This window comes from Chanodichthys erythropterus, chromosome 10, assembly GCF_024489055.1.
Source record: "Chanodichthys erythropterus isolate Z2021 chromosome 10, ASM2448905v1, whole genome shotgun sequence".
Lineage (NCBI taxonomy): Eukaryota > Metazoa > Chordata > Actinopteri > Cypriniformes > Xenocyprididae > Chanodichthys > Chanodichthys erythropterus.
In genome coordinates, this window is record NC_090230.1 from 41,138,286 (window position 1) to 41,153,812 (window position 15,527).

The window sequence follows — 15,527 nt, forward strand, 5'->3', positions numbered from 1 at the left end:
TTTGATAATTTGATTTAGATTTGGACCGAGTGGCTTTATTCATTATTGCATGACAAGTTACATAAAACTATTACAATCTTACAGTTTTTTTAGTTTGACTGACAGCTGAACAGAACAGGTGGCGCGTGTGTCAGGTTCCGCTAAGCGTTCAGTATTAGGAACAGGGATTCAGATGTTCCATTCTCACAGAGCTCTTCTAAGTAAGCAGTAGATTCAGAGGACAACAGGTTTCCTTCAGCAGACGCAGGGATGCCAGATGCTGGAACAGACATGGGTACGGACAGCGGGAGGATATTTGGGATGAAAGCTCCGGCTCCTGTAGCCACAGAAAACACCCACCCTTCATCTCTAAACAACGGTCCTCTAAATGACATCCTCAGAAACTTTTACCACACGAAAAGAGTTGGGAATTATCTGATCGGGAGGAAGCTGGGAGAGGGGTCGTTCGCCAAAGTGCGAGAGGGGCTTCATGCGATCACCGGCGAGAAGGTGAGAAGATTGTTAGCTCACTTACATCTAAATGACACTGTAAGAATGGCGTAATAATAGTGTTTCCAGTTTATAAGCATTTTTTGTACAATTTATTTATTTGTTCATATCATTCTCTAAGAACAAAAATAACAAAACATCCAGTCAGTATATAAATTGGTCAAAAACCAGTGCTCTTGTATTTGTTATCTAAATCTAAATGTTCATATCATTGTCTGAATATGAAACTGTTAAGAATCCAGCCAAGACCTGACTAAAATGTTGTTGCCTTTGTCATTCACTACATTTAGTTTTGTCTGAATATGAAAATTGAAAGTTTGGGTTAGGTTAGACTAACATCTGTCTGAATTGTTTTGGTCAAACTCCCTCAGTGTCAATGGTAGTCTATGGACCACGACTTGAATGCTCGGTTGTATTTGTTATGTAGTGATTTATTCTAAAATAATTGTTTTGTTGATGTTAATATGAAGTTTAAACCTGAATTTTATTAAAAGCACCCAGAAATCAGTTTGTGTCGGCTCTTTAGGGAAGAATGCCAGAAGCATCATCTGATGATCATCAGGTTGAGTTGAGATGTTTCTCACTGGTCTCATGTTCCCCATCACACAGATTAAATTAGGTAACAGAGGCAATCCTGTCAGTGCCTGTTTGCATTCAGGTGTCTTTATTAATCTCAGATTACCCCAGAGAAAGTGTGTATCCCTTCAGAATGAATGGAGAAATAAAATGTATACTTTCTAGGGTGAGGTTATGACAATATATATTTGTAAATTTTCTTGTGAAAATCACTCCCTCTATGAGCAAGGTGTGTTTTTCTTTTGAACTGGCTGCTGTCTATAATGTTCTATTGTATTGCTTCTATCTGCATACTTAGGAAAAAAAAAGTTGTTTGCTCTTCCAGTGAGTGACCTGAAATACCTTCTTAGCATATTAGAGATTTGTTCAGTCCTCTTGCCCCCTTTCGCTGTTGCTGTGGGAAGGAGAAGAGGTCTGTCCCGGGCGATGATGCAAACGCTAGCAATCACAAAGAGAAGCGAGGCTGCCTCGTGCTCCTCTTGTCTCCTGCCTCGCTCTCGTTCTGTGACATCACCTAGAAAAACAGACAGTGTGGGGCGGGGCTCATGGTCGGTGGGCGATAGCACATGCTTCCCCCATGTCTGTTTTGAGCATATCTAACCCACTTTCACCCTCGCCGCCTTTGTCTGCCGGAGAGAAAAACAACACGTTAGTCTGAGGCTCTGGGGGTCCCCCTGCCTCCCCCCTTTAACCATCGGCCACCAATCTGCCTCATCAACAATGCTGGCAAAACACGACGGTTAAGATTCAGTAATGTCAGATTAGCTTTTAAGGGGATTGTTTAGGGACGGGATTCTATCCCCTTTTCCTCGGTACCTCCTTTAACATGCTCCTCAGTTGGAGAAATTTATCCAATTATCTACTCAAATGGCCACGTTTGAACGGTTTGCTCAACAGTCTCTTTTTGTACCTAATGATTTGTGGTAGCAAAGCAAGTCACCCCTTGAACCCTCCTCGGGTCATGCTCAGGGCTCTTTGATCAAGGGCGGAACCAATAGCACAAGGCTATTGTTACGACATACAGAGGGACTTTAAACCCAGGACAAAGAAATCTTGTTTGATAAAGAACAAAGACCCTCCCCTCCTGCCTTCATTGAAAAATTACAGCAAACCATTAACAGATGAGCTATGCTCGCTGTGTTACCTTGAATGTCCATGAACCTGTTTTTGAGGGCTTTTTTCAACCCAATGTTTATGGAGCATTAGTGGTTTACGGCATGTTGGTGACAAATGGGTGGCATTAACAGGCCATTTGGACATTCTTCATTCAACTGAAGGTGCTTGAACAGCTACAAATCGGTCATTTGTCCTTATTCCTCCCCCACTGAGTCCTCCACAGGGACTCAGGGTCGAACATTCAACCCTGGAGACGTGAGGGGACAGGCAAATGTGAAATAAGAGGCACGTCTGGCTTAGTCTGGCTCGCTTCACCTGTTCAGGGCTGTTAGAATAATTCCGTACATAAGGAGACCACTAAACAGTCTTGACAAAATTTCCATTTTATTTCCCCTCATAGGTGGCGGTGAAAGTGATTGACAAGAAAAAGGCCAAAAAGGATTCCTATGTCACAAAGAACTTGCGGCGTGAAGGACAGATTCAGCAGATGATCCGACACCCAAACATCACCCAACTGCTGGACATCCTGGAGACGGAGAACAGCTACTACCTCGTCATGGAGCTCTGCCCAGGAGGAAACCTCATGAACTATATTTATGAGAAGAAAAGGCTGGATGAAAGAGAAGCCCAGAAGTACGTACGCCAGCTAGTCATGGCGGTGGAGCACCTGCACAGGGCAGGAGTTGTTCACAGGTGAGAAACAAAAATAAGGAAAGTTTAAATGAGACATTCCAAAGGATTAAACATTAGTGAACTAATTCTGAAAGCTAAGAAACCATGTGTAGATACTAGATAATGTCTATTTTAGAGCACATTGAGTAGTAAAATCTATTCAAAGACTACCGTGGCTTAGTTTGTTTATAGTTCCGATGGTTGGTTTGATAAATGAAATTTTCTTTTCAACAGAGACTTGAAGATTGAAAACCTCCTCCTTGATGAACAGGACAACATAAAGCTGATCGGTAAGCATTGTCTGATAGGCCTACTCAAAGAATGTCATAAAGTCACACTAAGTCCTAATGACTTAAAATCGAAGTAACGTGAAAGTGTTCATCTTTAGCATGTGGTGAAGACTGATTACTGAGTAATCAGTATCTCATTAAAACCGAATGACCTCTCACCTCTCTGTGAGACGGCTGGCAAACACATTGCTTTTATTTAGCAGTTGTGTGTGACAGACTGGGTTAGTGTTGGGAAGCCGTATGCCCTTTTGCCCCTGCTAGTAGGAAGTTATTTAGAGTCAATCCCTCTACACATAACCATTATCTTATACACGACCCTCTCTCTGTTTCCCCATACAGATTTTGGCCTCAGTAACTGTGCAGGAATTCTGGGATACTCTGATCCCTTCAGCACACAGTGTGGCAGCCCAGCATACGCTGCCCCTGAGCTTCTCTCAAGGAGGAAATATGGGCCCAAAGTGGATGTCTGGTCAATGTGAGTTCGCAAAATGTGAAGCACCATGTTCTAAGATTGCATTGAGTAAAGTTTTTCTGGATTTGACCTTATGTATGATTTTAATTGTAGAGGGGTGAACATGTACGCCATGCTGACTGGTACCCTACCATTCACTGTGGAGCCATTTAGCCTGAAAGCTCTACATCAGAGGATGGTGGACAAGGATATGAACCCCCTTCCTCCATCTATCTCTTCAGGTATTGATAGAACTGCTTCTCTGAGATTTTCAAAAGATCTTTATGACCACGAAGATCACATCCAAACAGGAGCAAGCAACTATTACATGCTGAAAATTAGCTTGTATACTCCTACCAATTATGTTCTAATGGGTATCATGCTTCAAAAGTTGAGCATGAATGCAGTCTTTGTGAGACTGCACCTTTTTTTAGTCCAGTATGATGCTTTTGAATGCTTAATTGAAAACAATAGGGATGATCTGGTGCTCATTGGTGTTTTAAATATCTCAGGAGATGAAAGTCAAATCTAATAAAGCAGAGAGTCTTCATCAAACACCCAGTGTGCGTCTCAATCAGCTCCCTAGTTCAGTAGTCAGGGCACTGATCAGGGAGTCGGCCACATTCATTTACATGGTATACTGACGCACATCCTAGGAAGCTAGGGAGCTGAATGAGACGCAGGGCCAGTTTTCTTAATTGTAAACCTGTATGCCACAGAAAAACATTCCAAACAAATTGCATCAGAATGTTTTTTTTTTTTTTAATGAGATCATTATATAGCTCATAAATTAGATCCTTATTAGTCATATTGATGTTTACAACAGTGGTTGCACATTTACTTGTAACCATTGTTAAATTCTCCTTTAACTTTCCAGTTTTTATTTGCAACAAAAGCATACTCAAAAGAACACATACTTCAAATTATCAGAGCAAAGCTGTCAGCTCATAAACACTATGTTTACTGCAAACGTGTCAGACAAGCAGCAGCATATTTTTTTAACCACAGGAAAAACCGGGTTTTTTCTCAAGAAGAAATTATAGGATCTGCTTTATTCTGATTCACAATCTGTAAGTCTTCCAAAGACCTAAGGACTTTCCATGGTATATTAGCAGTCATTTACCATTACCTGTATTTCACTAACCAAAGTGATGCAAGCATAATTCCAAATAAATTCTCTTGAGGAGACGGTGACTGTCAACATTACGGTTAATCACATTCAATGAGATTTTCCATGGCGTTACACTTACGTGAGCATTCTCAATAACAGGTGATTCATTCCTTACTAAATCTGTGACAGGATATATTACTACAAGATGATACAGTGTTGAAATGAGATTAACCTCATTATATAACATGGTCTAGTATAGCATCTCAAGGACACACGGCTGTGCGCTCGTCCATTGGCTTATGCAAAATGTAGGAGAAAGGCTCAATCATCGTGATTAGAACATTATGCGTGTCCTAATAAATAATGATCTGTTTGTCCTAATAAATCAGTTAAACCTAGAGACTGACCAAGGACGTGCTTAAAATTTTACTTGAAGTAACATAGCGCAAATTCTCAATGCTTCCTGTCTGTGTTCACAGCTGCCGTCAGTCTGCTGAAGAGACTTCTAGAGCCTGACCCCGAGAAGAGGCCCAACATCCACCAAGTGATGGCTGACTCGTGGCTGCAGTTGGGCAACCCTCACACTGGAGTTCCTTACTTAAATAGGTTAGTTATCTAATATTCTTTGAAGCCAAATTGGTTTAAGATCACCTTTCATGACATTTTATGACCTAAAACATCTTGTTTTAATTCTCAGAATCCACATTGAGGAGATCAACCATACGGTTCTGCTCCACATGACAGAGAAAATGGGCTACAAACACAGTGAGGTGCTGAGTGCGGTGCTCACTAACAAAGCTTGCCACACGCTGACTGTGTACTTCCTCCTCAATAACAAAATGAAGAGACTCTCAAAAGAGTACAGGGTAAGTTTGAGGAACCAACGGCACCTACATGATTATCCTTCATAGAACCATGTCAGATGTGTTTTAATATACTCTCTTTCTCACAGGAGAAACAGTACAACATGGAGAAAGAGAAAAAGAGCGAGCTGTTTCAGACCCAGTGGAGGAAGCACATTGAGAAGGTCACGATTCCACCCAAGCAGACACCCGTCTATCTCGCTGTGAGCAAAGGACCCACCAAGGAGAAGAAACACAGAACTGGTAAGCGCCTAAATTATAATATACACAGTTAACCCTAAACAGGGCCACGTGACGTGGGTGATACAAACATTTTAGAGGCTGTGGGGAGAGTTTGGGTCTCATTTCTTGGTTTCATGCTGAAAGGGTGTTTGTTGTGAATATTTAGATATATTGACTTTGTTCATAATTTTTTTTTGTTTAGCTTACGGGCAGCATTTAAAAACAGCATGACCCCCTGTAGTGGGAAATCTACTAAGCTTTTGATAAAGTTTATACATTTCACATATTTACAATATTTGGAGGGGACTTACATGTTTAAAAAGTTGTTGATGCGTGTTAGCTTATTTTGTTTATGTTGAAATTTTATGAATTTAATTTTTACATTTTTCATAATTAGTCTGTAAATGTTTGTATCACCCATGTCACGTTGCCCGTTTGGGGATATAAATCAGTTGAAAACAGAATGCATATTACAACATTATAGCCAAATGTTTTTTTATTGTTTGTAGGCCCTAGAAATTTGCATATTAAATATTATACAGCATTATACAATATATTCATAAATAGGCTTTATACTTATTGTTCAACAGAATTTTACAAAGAATGTTTAGTTTAAGTTATGAGAGAATAAATGGTTTCAAAAATATGTCTAAAATGTTGTAACACACATTGCCAAACAAGCATTCTGTTTTCAAAAGATTGACCAAACGGGCAACGTGACGTGGGTGATACACACATTAAAATGAAAGTCATGTTTTTAAAAAAAATAATGGAATTGTATTATTTGTGTCCTAAGAAGATGGAAAAAAGCAATAAATTAATTTTCTGATGTTTCTTTATGGTCTTACCCTTTTTAGGGTTAAACATATACATGTATGGACCAACCTTGTGTCTAAGACGTGATCTGCCACACAATTGATGCGTGACTCAGATGTGCGTGACAATAATTGACAGAATGAGAACAAGTGGCACATATACAATGGTACAAATTAAACCGTTTTTTTTTAATATAGGTCATTGTTGAAGGCAGCTTTGAAATAAGTTCTGTTACCTGAGGGATAATTGGCAAATAGGATGATAGTTAATCAAACAAATGTAAACCCTTCAGGGCTATTGAGGTTATCACTTAGAAAGATCACTAAAGTTGACTAGTATGTATGTTTCACTCACTCGCTTGTGTGCCAAGTCATGTGACTACATCGATGTATTTCAAGCCGTAAAGATTCTTCAACACTACAAACTCTGTATAATACGTTGAACATTGTACAGCTGGTTGAAATTTTCTCTTAGGGCGTTAGTTCTGCCAAAGGTGAAAATGTACTCAACTTCATGTCACTCCAAACCTGTATGACTTACTTTCTTCCGAACAATATTTCAGAAAACACCTGTTTGTTTGTTTGTCCATACAGTAAAAATCAGTTGGGTTCAATGCTGTTTTGCCTGACTTTCATTGTATGGACAAAAACAGTTAACAACATCTTTACTTAAAGGCAGTTTAAAATGTAAACTTCGTAAAGACGTTTGCTTGTACAAATACAGACATGAGTTGGATCTGCTCTGAATCAAACTCTTTTTCCTATCAATTTCAGGTCTTCTGAAAGCTGTCACTGGAGGTTTTAAAGATGTTTACTCAGGACGTGGTGGTTGCATCACCTCCTCCTCTTTGGAGTACCTAGAGATCCACCCCCTGTTCCCCAACAACCCGCAGCCAGCCCATCCTACACCTGAGACCCAGCCGTCCCAGAAAGACAGCTCCAAAGAACCCCCAAAAGCTGTCAACATCCCCGCTCGCCCACCTTCCTCCCTCGGTGCTCATTCCTGGGCTTCCGCAAGCAAGGAACCGAGCAAAGAATCTCCTCCATCACCATGGTACAAACTGACCAACGGAGCACTTTCTCCGCCTCGACACGTGTCTGCTTTTCAGCCCGATAGCTCGTACTTGAAGAAGGCCACGATCCCCAGCCCACCTGTTATCATCGTCAAACCTGAGCCCAAGAAAAGTCCTCCCGCTTCAGCCTGGCCTAGCTCCTCAGATTCGAGCGGTAGCCCACCCAGCAGCGTGGGCAGCGAAGAACCCGACAGCCCTCAGCACCGGAGCAAGTTCCCTTCCATGGGTATCGGGCAGATTTTAAAGAGAAAGGTGCCACCCTTCAGCTTCCAGCTGCCCCCGTTCAGGCCGGAGCCTGCGGTGGAAGTGGAGTCTCCAACTCCCTACCATATGCAAACTCTGATCTGCACCTCAGGGGCTCTCAAAACCCTGTGCTAAGGATAAGAACTCTTAGATTATATAAATCAGATGTATGCAGTACCGTGTTAACTCATCAACAATGCTTGCAGTTGGGCTTCCAACACGTAAAACGGATATATTGCTAACCCCACGGGGAGTTATTTGGCATGTCTTACACATAGCTATAGTGAAGGCTTGCAGAGAACTTTTAGAACACAATTAGATCTTGAGGTAACATAGCCCCAGGACAGTAGACACTGAAAGCCAAGTTCACATGCAGGAACACGTTCAACACGCTTCTAGTCCAAGTGCCATGTAGCAGCTGAGCCACGACCTTTAACGCACAATTCTTCTGTGAAACAAAGCTGTCACTGCCCACAATGATGTGTATTAATATCTTCATGTACAGTAATACAGCAAAGACTGTTAATGGACAATTGGAGGGTTTTTTTGATAGCGTGCTAATTTGAGCAAACAATATTAGCGATTTTTAAGCTCTTACTTTATTTAACCTCAAATTGTAATTACACTCAGGTCGTGCTGAACTTTTTTAATAGCCTCACTTTTGAACCTGTATTGAAACGTCAGTATTTCATTAGAAGACTGTATATCATTTTTCCCCTGTAGGGGATTGCTGGCATTTTGTATAGCCTTAAATATCTTGCATTCAGCCTTTGGGCTGTAATGGAAGATTTTCAGTATCATTTGAACTCTTGGTGTATAAGATTCATTTTACCTGCAGAGCATCATGTTGAGTGAAATAATAGATTGTGCAATAGTGTGTATATATATTTGATGCCTGACCTGGTTATAACCAGGGTGGTGTTTTCTCTGTCCATCGAACGAAAGAGATTTAAAACCACCTGTACATAGAACACAAGTGTCTTTCATTCCATGTGTTTAAAGGTGATTCATGCTGTCGTTTCACATTAGATTTACAAAGCAGACCTCTTTCACAGTCTTCACGTGCACAGAAGACTATGAGCTGTGAAAAACTTTTTTTGATCTCAACTACACTATTGCATGCACACCAGGAGTTTAAAAAAAAAAATGTGATGTCAGATTTTTGGTGACAAGTCTTTGTACTTTTGTTACGGTGAAGATAAATTTGAAGGTCTTTTGTAAGTTTTGTATTGATTTGCTTTTTTTGCCAAGTTAAAGGAGATTTTTAACACTGTAAAAAAGATTTATATATAAAGATTATTATTTGTGTTCTGAATTTTCTATTTTAATGCAGCATGTATTACTTTTTTGACACAAATAAATGCACAATACCTACATTTCTGAGTTGTGTATATTTTCTTTGTTCATATACATGAAATGGCTCTAAATAAAACTATAATTTTCGAAGGTAATCAAAAGAGTTTGTCACAGAAATTAAATTTTACAGTCATTTACAGACAAACAGGTGATCTGGTGTTACTCTTTTCCCACGAGAACCCAGCAATGACCATTAAATGAGTGACAGCTGAAAGACCCTGTGTCAGATAATCCAGTCAGTTGTACCCTCACATGCACAAACACTCATTATACACCCTCTTGTGCCCCCGTACAGGAGGGGAGGGTGGGGGGGTGGGTGACCCACAGACACATATACTCTAGCCCAGATAAGTCTGTGCAGCTAAGCTGATAAAAGCTGAAGGACAAAAGACGCTGCAAAGTACATTAAAGCAAAACTCTTTGTTTACAAAGGACAACACTCAAAAGCATTTGGCAAAACATGGTGAAAACAAGCTATGATAAAAAATAAATTAAACAAAAACATCTAATTGCACAACAACAACATGAGCTGAGATTATATTGGCTGAGATATAGCATTGAAACCAAACGTCTGACTCATCCACTTTTACCTAAATGTTTTAGCTCTGTAACTGACTTAAGAACATCCAACACTGATTAAAAATGCTGTGACAATTCCATTAGAACAGTGATGACTTTTAGAATTACAAAGCCAGTATATTCCATAGTAGTCAATGGTTAACATAATGGAATTAGTGGTATGTAGCATGGAATTAATGGTACTTCAAAGAATACCATTAGTATTTCTTGGTACATGTCCAATAAAAGATTCACTTTAATGTAACTTTTGTAAGATTTGACCAGTTTACTGCTTATGCCTTTTTTAGATGAATATTCTGAGTTTAATACATGAAGTTCAATTGACAGAATTTTGACATAATGCTTAGGGGTAACACATTAAAAGTAACGGCAGTTACGTAATCAGATTACTTTTCCAAGTACCTAGTAAAGTAACGCATTACTTTTAAAAGTAACAAAAAATATCTGAGTTACTTTTTCAAATAAGTTACTCAAGTTACTTTATTTTTCTATTTATTGACACCTTTCCTGTCCCCATGTTGAGAGAAATTCTAAGTAAGTCTCGAAGCATTGTGTGCGCTGTGTAAACATTATGCTTACTGTAGTTCTAGACTAAATAAGAGTAGGCATTTACTCTTCTCACTTGCCCCAAAACAGATTCAGTATTCTTCAAAATGAAAAGGAGTGGGAATTAATGTTTATGATAATCACCTTATACATTTAATTGATTGTAAACAGTTTACCTACTTGTAAGTGCTGATTGACTGATTCAGTGATATAAGCGTAAACTGGAACACCAGTCAGGAAGCACTCGATATCAGCAAAACGGAAATGTTTTAAGACCATGATGTTTGTGTTTGGGGGTGTTGCTGTCTTTTGCAGCTGTCCGAGTTTAACACAAGAATAGAAAGGCTCCACAAATGTCGAGTTAACCTGATGTCATAGGCTGAGTAAAAGGAAGGATAAATAAATCCTGGATATCCTTTTGTGTCATCAACATTAAACTACCGAGGCATGTTAATAGGGTGACCATCATCAAAATTTAAGGGCATGTCCAGGGCATGCAAATCCCTATTTACTGTTTGTTACATGGCTAAGTCCATCATTAGATTCAAAGTCAAATAAAGGCCCTGTTGCTGCGCTAAAACCTCTCAATCTCTCAATCTGTTCAGGCTTAGACACTGATTGAGACTAATCCTGTTTTCAAAAGGGTTTTTTTTTTTCCAGCTGAGGAACATTTTCTCTGTGTCTGAAAAACAGACAATTAATCTACCATCCTCACAGACCCAGTATAAATAGGGGAGGCAGGGGCTATTTGTTATTAGTTTTTCAGGATACAAGAGAGAACAATCTACTTGCTGTTTAATCAGCATTACAAAAAATGATCTTGGAACTTGGTTTAGAAGAAAAACATCACAAAATTAGTTCTAATTTTAAAACTGTTGTTGTCAACTATTGTTAGCTAATGTTTACATAATGTTATATTCATATGTAAATGAAACACAAACAAACAGATCCAACTCTGAAATGGCAATTTATTATTGAGACAACAAGAATTTACAAAAAATTTGAAATCTATGTTAATTACAATGGTTGACTTGCGTTACAATCTTCTACAGGTGTTGTCGAGTTATGCATAACGTTACATGCCAAGAATTGCATGCATTTCCAAGTACCGCTTAAAAAAACAATATAATATTCTTTGTGGAGTTCATTAATGGTGGTAAATAGTTTGGCAGAAAATTAGGCTATGTGCTTTGCGAGATTTGCATCCACCTCTAACATTTGGCCTAAAAAAAAAAATTTGCATACAGCACTTCTGATGAACACATTCTGTTGTGTAACCTCAGGAATTTTGAAAATGTCAGTTCTTTTCATCATAACTACAAGGAAATGTTGAGGCGAATACATACAAATGAAAAGGCAGCTGTTCCATACAGCAGGCAATTTGCATATTAGCAAGAATGGACTGGAAAATCCTGTTTTGAGCTTCACTGCTATTGGAGGGTTTGTCTCTACACCCCTTGTGTCAATTGCTCCATGGGGTTATTTGCAAAGAAGTAACCTTCGCTTAATCAGACTGTCTACATTATTGATTACTACCCCACCAGTCCTCCAGGACAAAGTGTGCGTGTGTGTGCGCGTTTATGTCTGGACACTGAGATGAAGGTGGATGGGGTGGCTAAGATCATACTGAAAGTGCAGTGCATCAGCACTCCAGTTCAAGTGAGATGCACTCTGAGATTGCAGCCAGCATCCATTAATCAAAATGACAGCGGCTGGCAGAGCAGGTGAAAAAAAATTGGGCTATGGGTGAAAAATATATGAATTAAAAATTCAGTACAGCAGAACAGAGACAACAGCATTTGTACAGTCCAGTAGATCGTGTTTTGTTTGTGAACAAATCGTTTTTTGAATCTTTGAACTAAGCTAATCAAATACATTCTGGTTTGTATATTTTTCGTTTATTAATGTAATTTTGAGGCTTTCCTTCCACTGCTTTCCTTCTAAAATTTATTATACGAGTAAACAGCTTCAGAGAGCATGTTGTGAAGAAGAATTTCATTGTTTTGACTTACTGAATAAGTCTTTGCTTTGAGATTTAATGTGGCACTTAGACATTTCATTCGTGAACAAGTGAGGCATTTCTTTTTGGAGTTTGTTTTATGAGATTTGTTGGCACACATATTTTAATAAAGGCCAGTAAGACATGTTTAATCGTGAACAGCGAGGAGTTGTTTCAACGAATGGGTTAAGTGAAGGAATCAATGATTCGAATCACATAGAAATAAGGCGTGTTCGAAATTGAAGCAGCTGCGCAGACCGATCGGTGTATGATAAAGTACAGCAAGATAGTTTCGAAAGCATACTGAGCCGTCTGCTTTCTCGCTGTACTTTGATGTCATACACCGATCTGTCTGCGTAGCTGCTTCAAGTCGGGCATTTCCTCCGAGAAGGCGAGGGATTGGATATGATTGGTTTGTGCGATAAATCCCGCCTCATTAAGTGCGTGTTCCGTGTGTGAGTTTGAATGAACAAAATGGTGGCATTAATGGGAAGACTAAATGAAAAAGTAAACAGCTCACCCACTTAGATATCATGTCAAAATCAAACTTGAAAAGACCTGAAATCATGATGACTGCCGGGGTTTTAATGAGCAATCAGCTTAGTTAAATTAAAGATACTGTCTGTGACAGTGTTTACCGAGCATGACTAATGATCCAAAATAAGTTATTAAAAAGAACAGCCGAAAATCAATACTCAAATAAAATATATGGTATGGTGTTGCCTCCAGGCTATAGTTTATTTTAGTTTGTTTTTAATAAAGTGAGACTTTTAAATGAACTTTTAAAATATAAATTAATTACAAATTAATTAAAATGTTATATTGTTATCCCTTTTTAAGTAGGAGAAACACCACAAAAAAAAAAAAAAAATCCTCATTGATATATTGCATACCATGGGGTTAAATTGTTACTAGTTATTATTTTGGAATAAATATAAAAATGCTTAAAACAACATTGACTTTTCGTTTTTAATAAATAGAACATTAATTACATTGTGTAAGAACAAGAACATTACATGAAAATTAATTTACATTTGATTTATAACAAAAAAAAACAAAAAAAAACTGTGAGGACATTGTGTGCCTCCTCATTTAAGAACACCATTGAGATTCACCTTTCGCCGCCTGTCGTAACGATGAGGCACTGAACAAAACAATGATATATTTTGGGTATCTTTAAACTTAAAAGCGTTTGTTGAACACATACTGAGCTAAGGCACGTTCACACAAGGACGATAAAGCAGAGGTTGTTATTTCTTTTATATTTCATGCAGGGGCGGTTTCTTCATTAGGGCAATAGGGCGACGCACCACCAAAGTGAGAAAGGGACGGATTTTTAGCAGCTGTCACACTCATAGACAGTAAAAGGTCACACTGCTAGACTGTTTGTTCTGCTGCCTCTGGATATAGTCTAATCAGCGTCGAGTCACGCTCTGTGGAGTACCACCTCTTTCAGTCTTGCGGAGATTTGCCCCGAGTGCTCCCATAGACTTCCATTCAAATAACTTTTTTTTCGAACTGCAGGCACTGCAATGCAATCTCTATGGGTTCCGGGAGGGCTCGCACTAACGTGCTTTCGTCATCATATGTAACCTTAACTTGTGCAGCGATTGGTGGAAACAAACATACCTCTATTAATACATTTTTTTAAAGCTGAAGTGACATTTAATAATTTGCTCAGTGCATAATTTTCATTTCACAGACATATTCTCCATCTGTAAATGTTACAAAGTCAAGAAAATATTTCCTTTTTGCAGCCAGGCGTTCAGCAAGCACAAACTTCCGTGAACGAGCACCGCCGCCCGCACGCGCCAAACAGACGGAGTTCAATCTGAGTAAAATACATTTTGCTAAAAATATTTGTTGTTGAAAATTTATTTTTGTTGACGAACATAATTATGCCATATGTAGAATTTCGAACAACTAAGTGTATTTGTAGGATAGCAGTAACTGTGTGTGACTATTGTAGGGTAATCAAAATAATAATAATAATTAGTCTGTTCTTTTGATTTTATTTATTTTCATTTTTAGTTTAGTGTATTTAACTTCTGCTTTAAAAACATTTTGTTTTTAGATTGTAAAGTTACAATTTTAGAATATAGCGTAGGCCTAATGTGATTTGACCCTTTTTTTTTTTTTTTGCACATAATATAGCATATCTTGTTTTTATAGCCTTCAATATGAACATTGTTTCTAGGACAATATTGGGCAGGATGTGAAATAAAAAATTTTTTTAATTAAATACAGATTTTTTTTTAGATCCTAGTCCCTATGGCATGCTTTAAATACTGAATTTTCCATGTTTTAGATAAGCAGTAATGATACATTATTATAGCATTTGTTAAATGATTATTTAACAATTAGCCTATTCATTCCTGCTTTTCTAACTTTTTTTTTTTTTTTGCGCCCCCCCCAAAAAATTTTTGCACCAGCCACCACTGATTTCATGTATAGATATTCATGCAACAAAATATTCTGAGGCCCATGAAAATTCTGTGAAAATTATCAAAAATGCTGGCGTTGGCTGGCAATTGAAAATAAATAAATAAATAAAAATACTGTCGGTAAAAAAAGTTAGAGCTCGAGCATCTAAAGTGACAGAAGACATAAAGCGAGCGCTTCTAATAAACAGAACTTTAAAGGATTAGTCCACTTTTAAATAAACTTTTCCTGATAATTTACTCACCCCCATGTCATCCAAGATGTTCATGTCTTTCTTTCATCGGTCGAAAAGAAATGAAGGTTTTTGAGGAAAACATACAACCGTTTATGCTTTATAAGCAAAATATCACCTTGAAAGTACTTTCCGTTTCCGCATTCTTCAAAACGCTTACGCTGAATGTTCTACGCTTTTCCTATTCTACTTACGGAAAAAAACGATACTGGCGCTGCGTTCGTTCCGTAAGTTGAATAGGGAAGGCGTAGAACATTAAGCGTAAGCGTTTTGAAGAATGTTCAGGGTGATATTTTGCTTATAAAACAAATGGTTGTATTTTTTTCCGAAAACAACCTTTTGTTTCGCTAGATAAGACCATTATTCCTCGTCTGGTATCGTTTAAAGCCCCTTGAAGCTGCACTGAAACTGCAATTTGGACTTTCAACCTGTTGGTAGCCGTTGAAATCCAC

General features: G+C 38.4%; 1 protein-coding gene across 1 annotated transcript; it reads left to right on the forward strand.

Moving 5' to 3' along the window:
- Window positions 1-128: 128 nt before the first annotated feature.
- On the forward strand, window positions 129-8,497 carry hunk (hormonally up-regulated Neu-associated kinase). Its single transcript, XM_067399213.1, has 9 exons — window positions 129-489; window positions 2,582-2,874; window positions 3,088-3,143; window positions 3,483-3,618; window positions 3,709-3,836; window positions 5,185-5,311; window positions 5,403-5,571; window positions 5,658-5,811; window positions 7,380-8,497. Exons 1-9 carry the CDS (start codon window positions 250-252, stop codon window positions 8,054-8,056), a joined length of 1,980 nt encoding a protein of 659 aa, XP_067255314.1. The 5' UTR covers window positions 129-249; the 3' UTR covers window positions 8,057-8,497.
- Window positions 8,498-15,527: the final 7,030 nt, after the last annotated feature.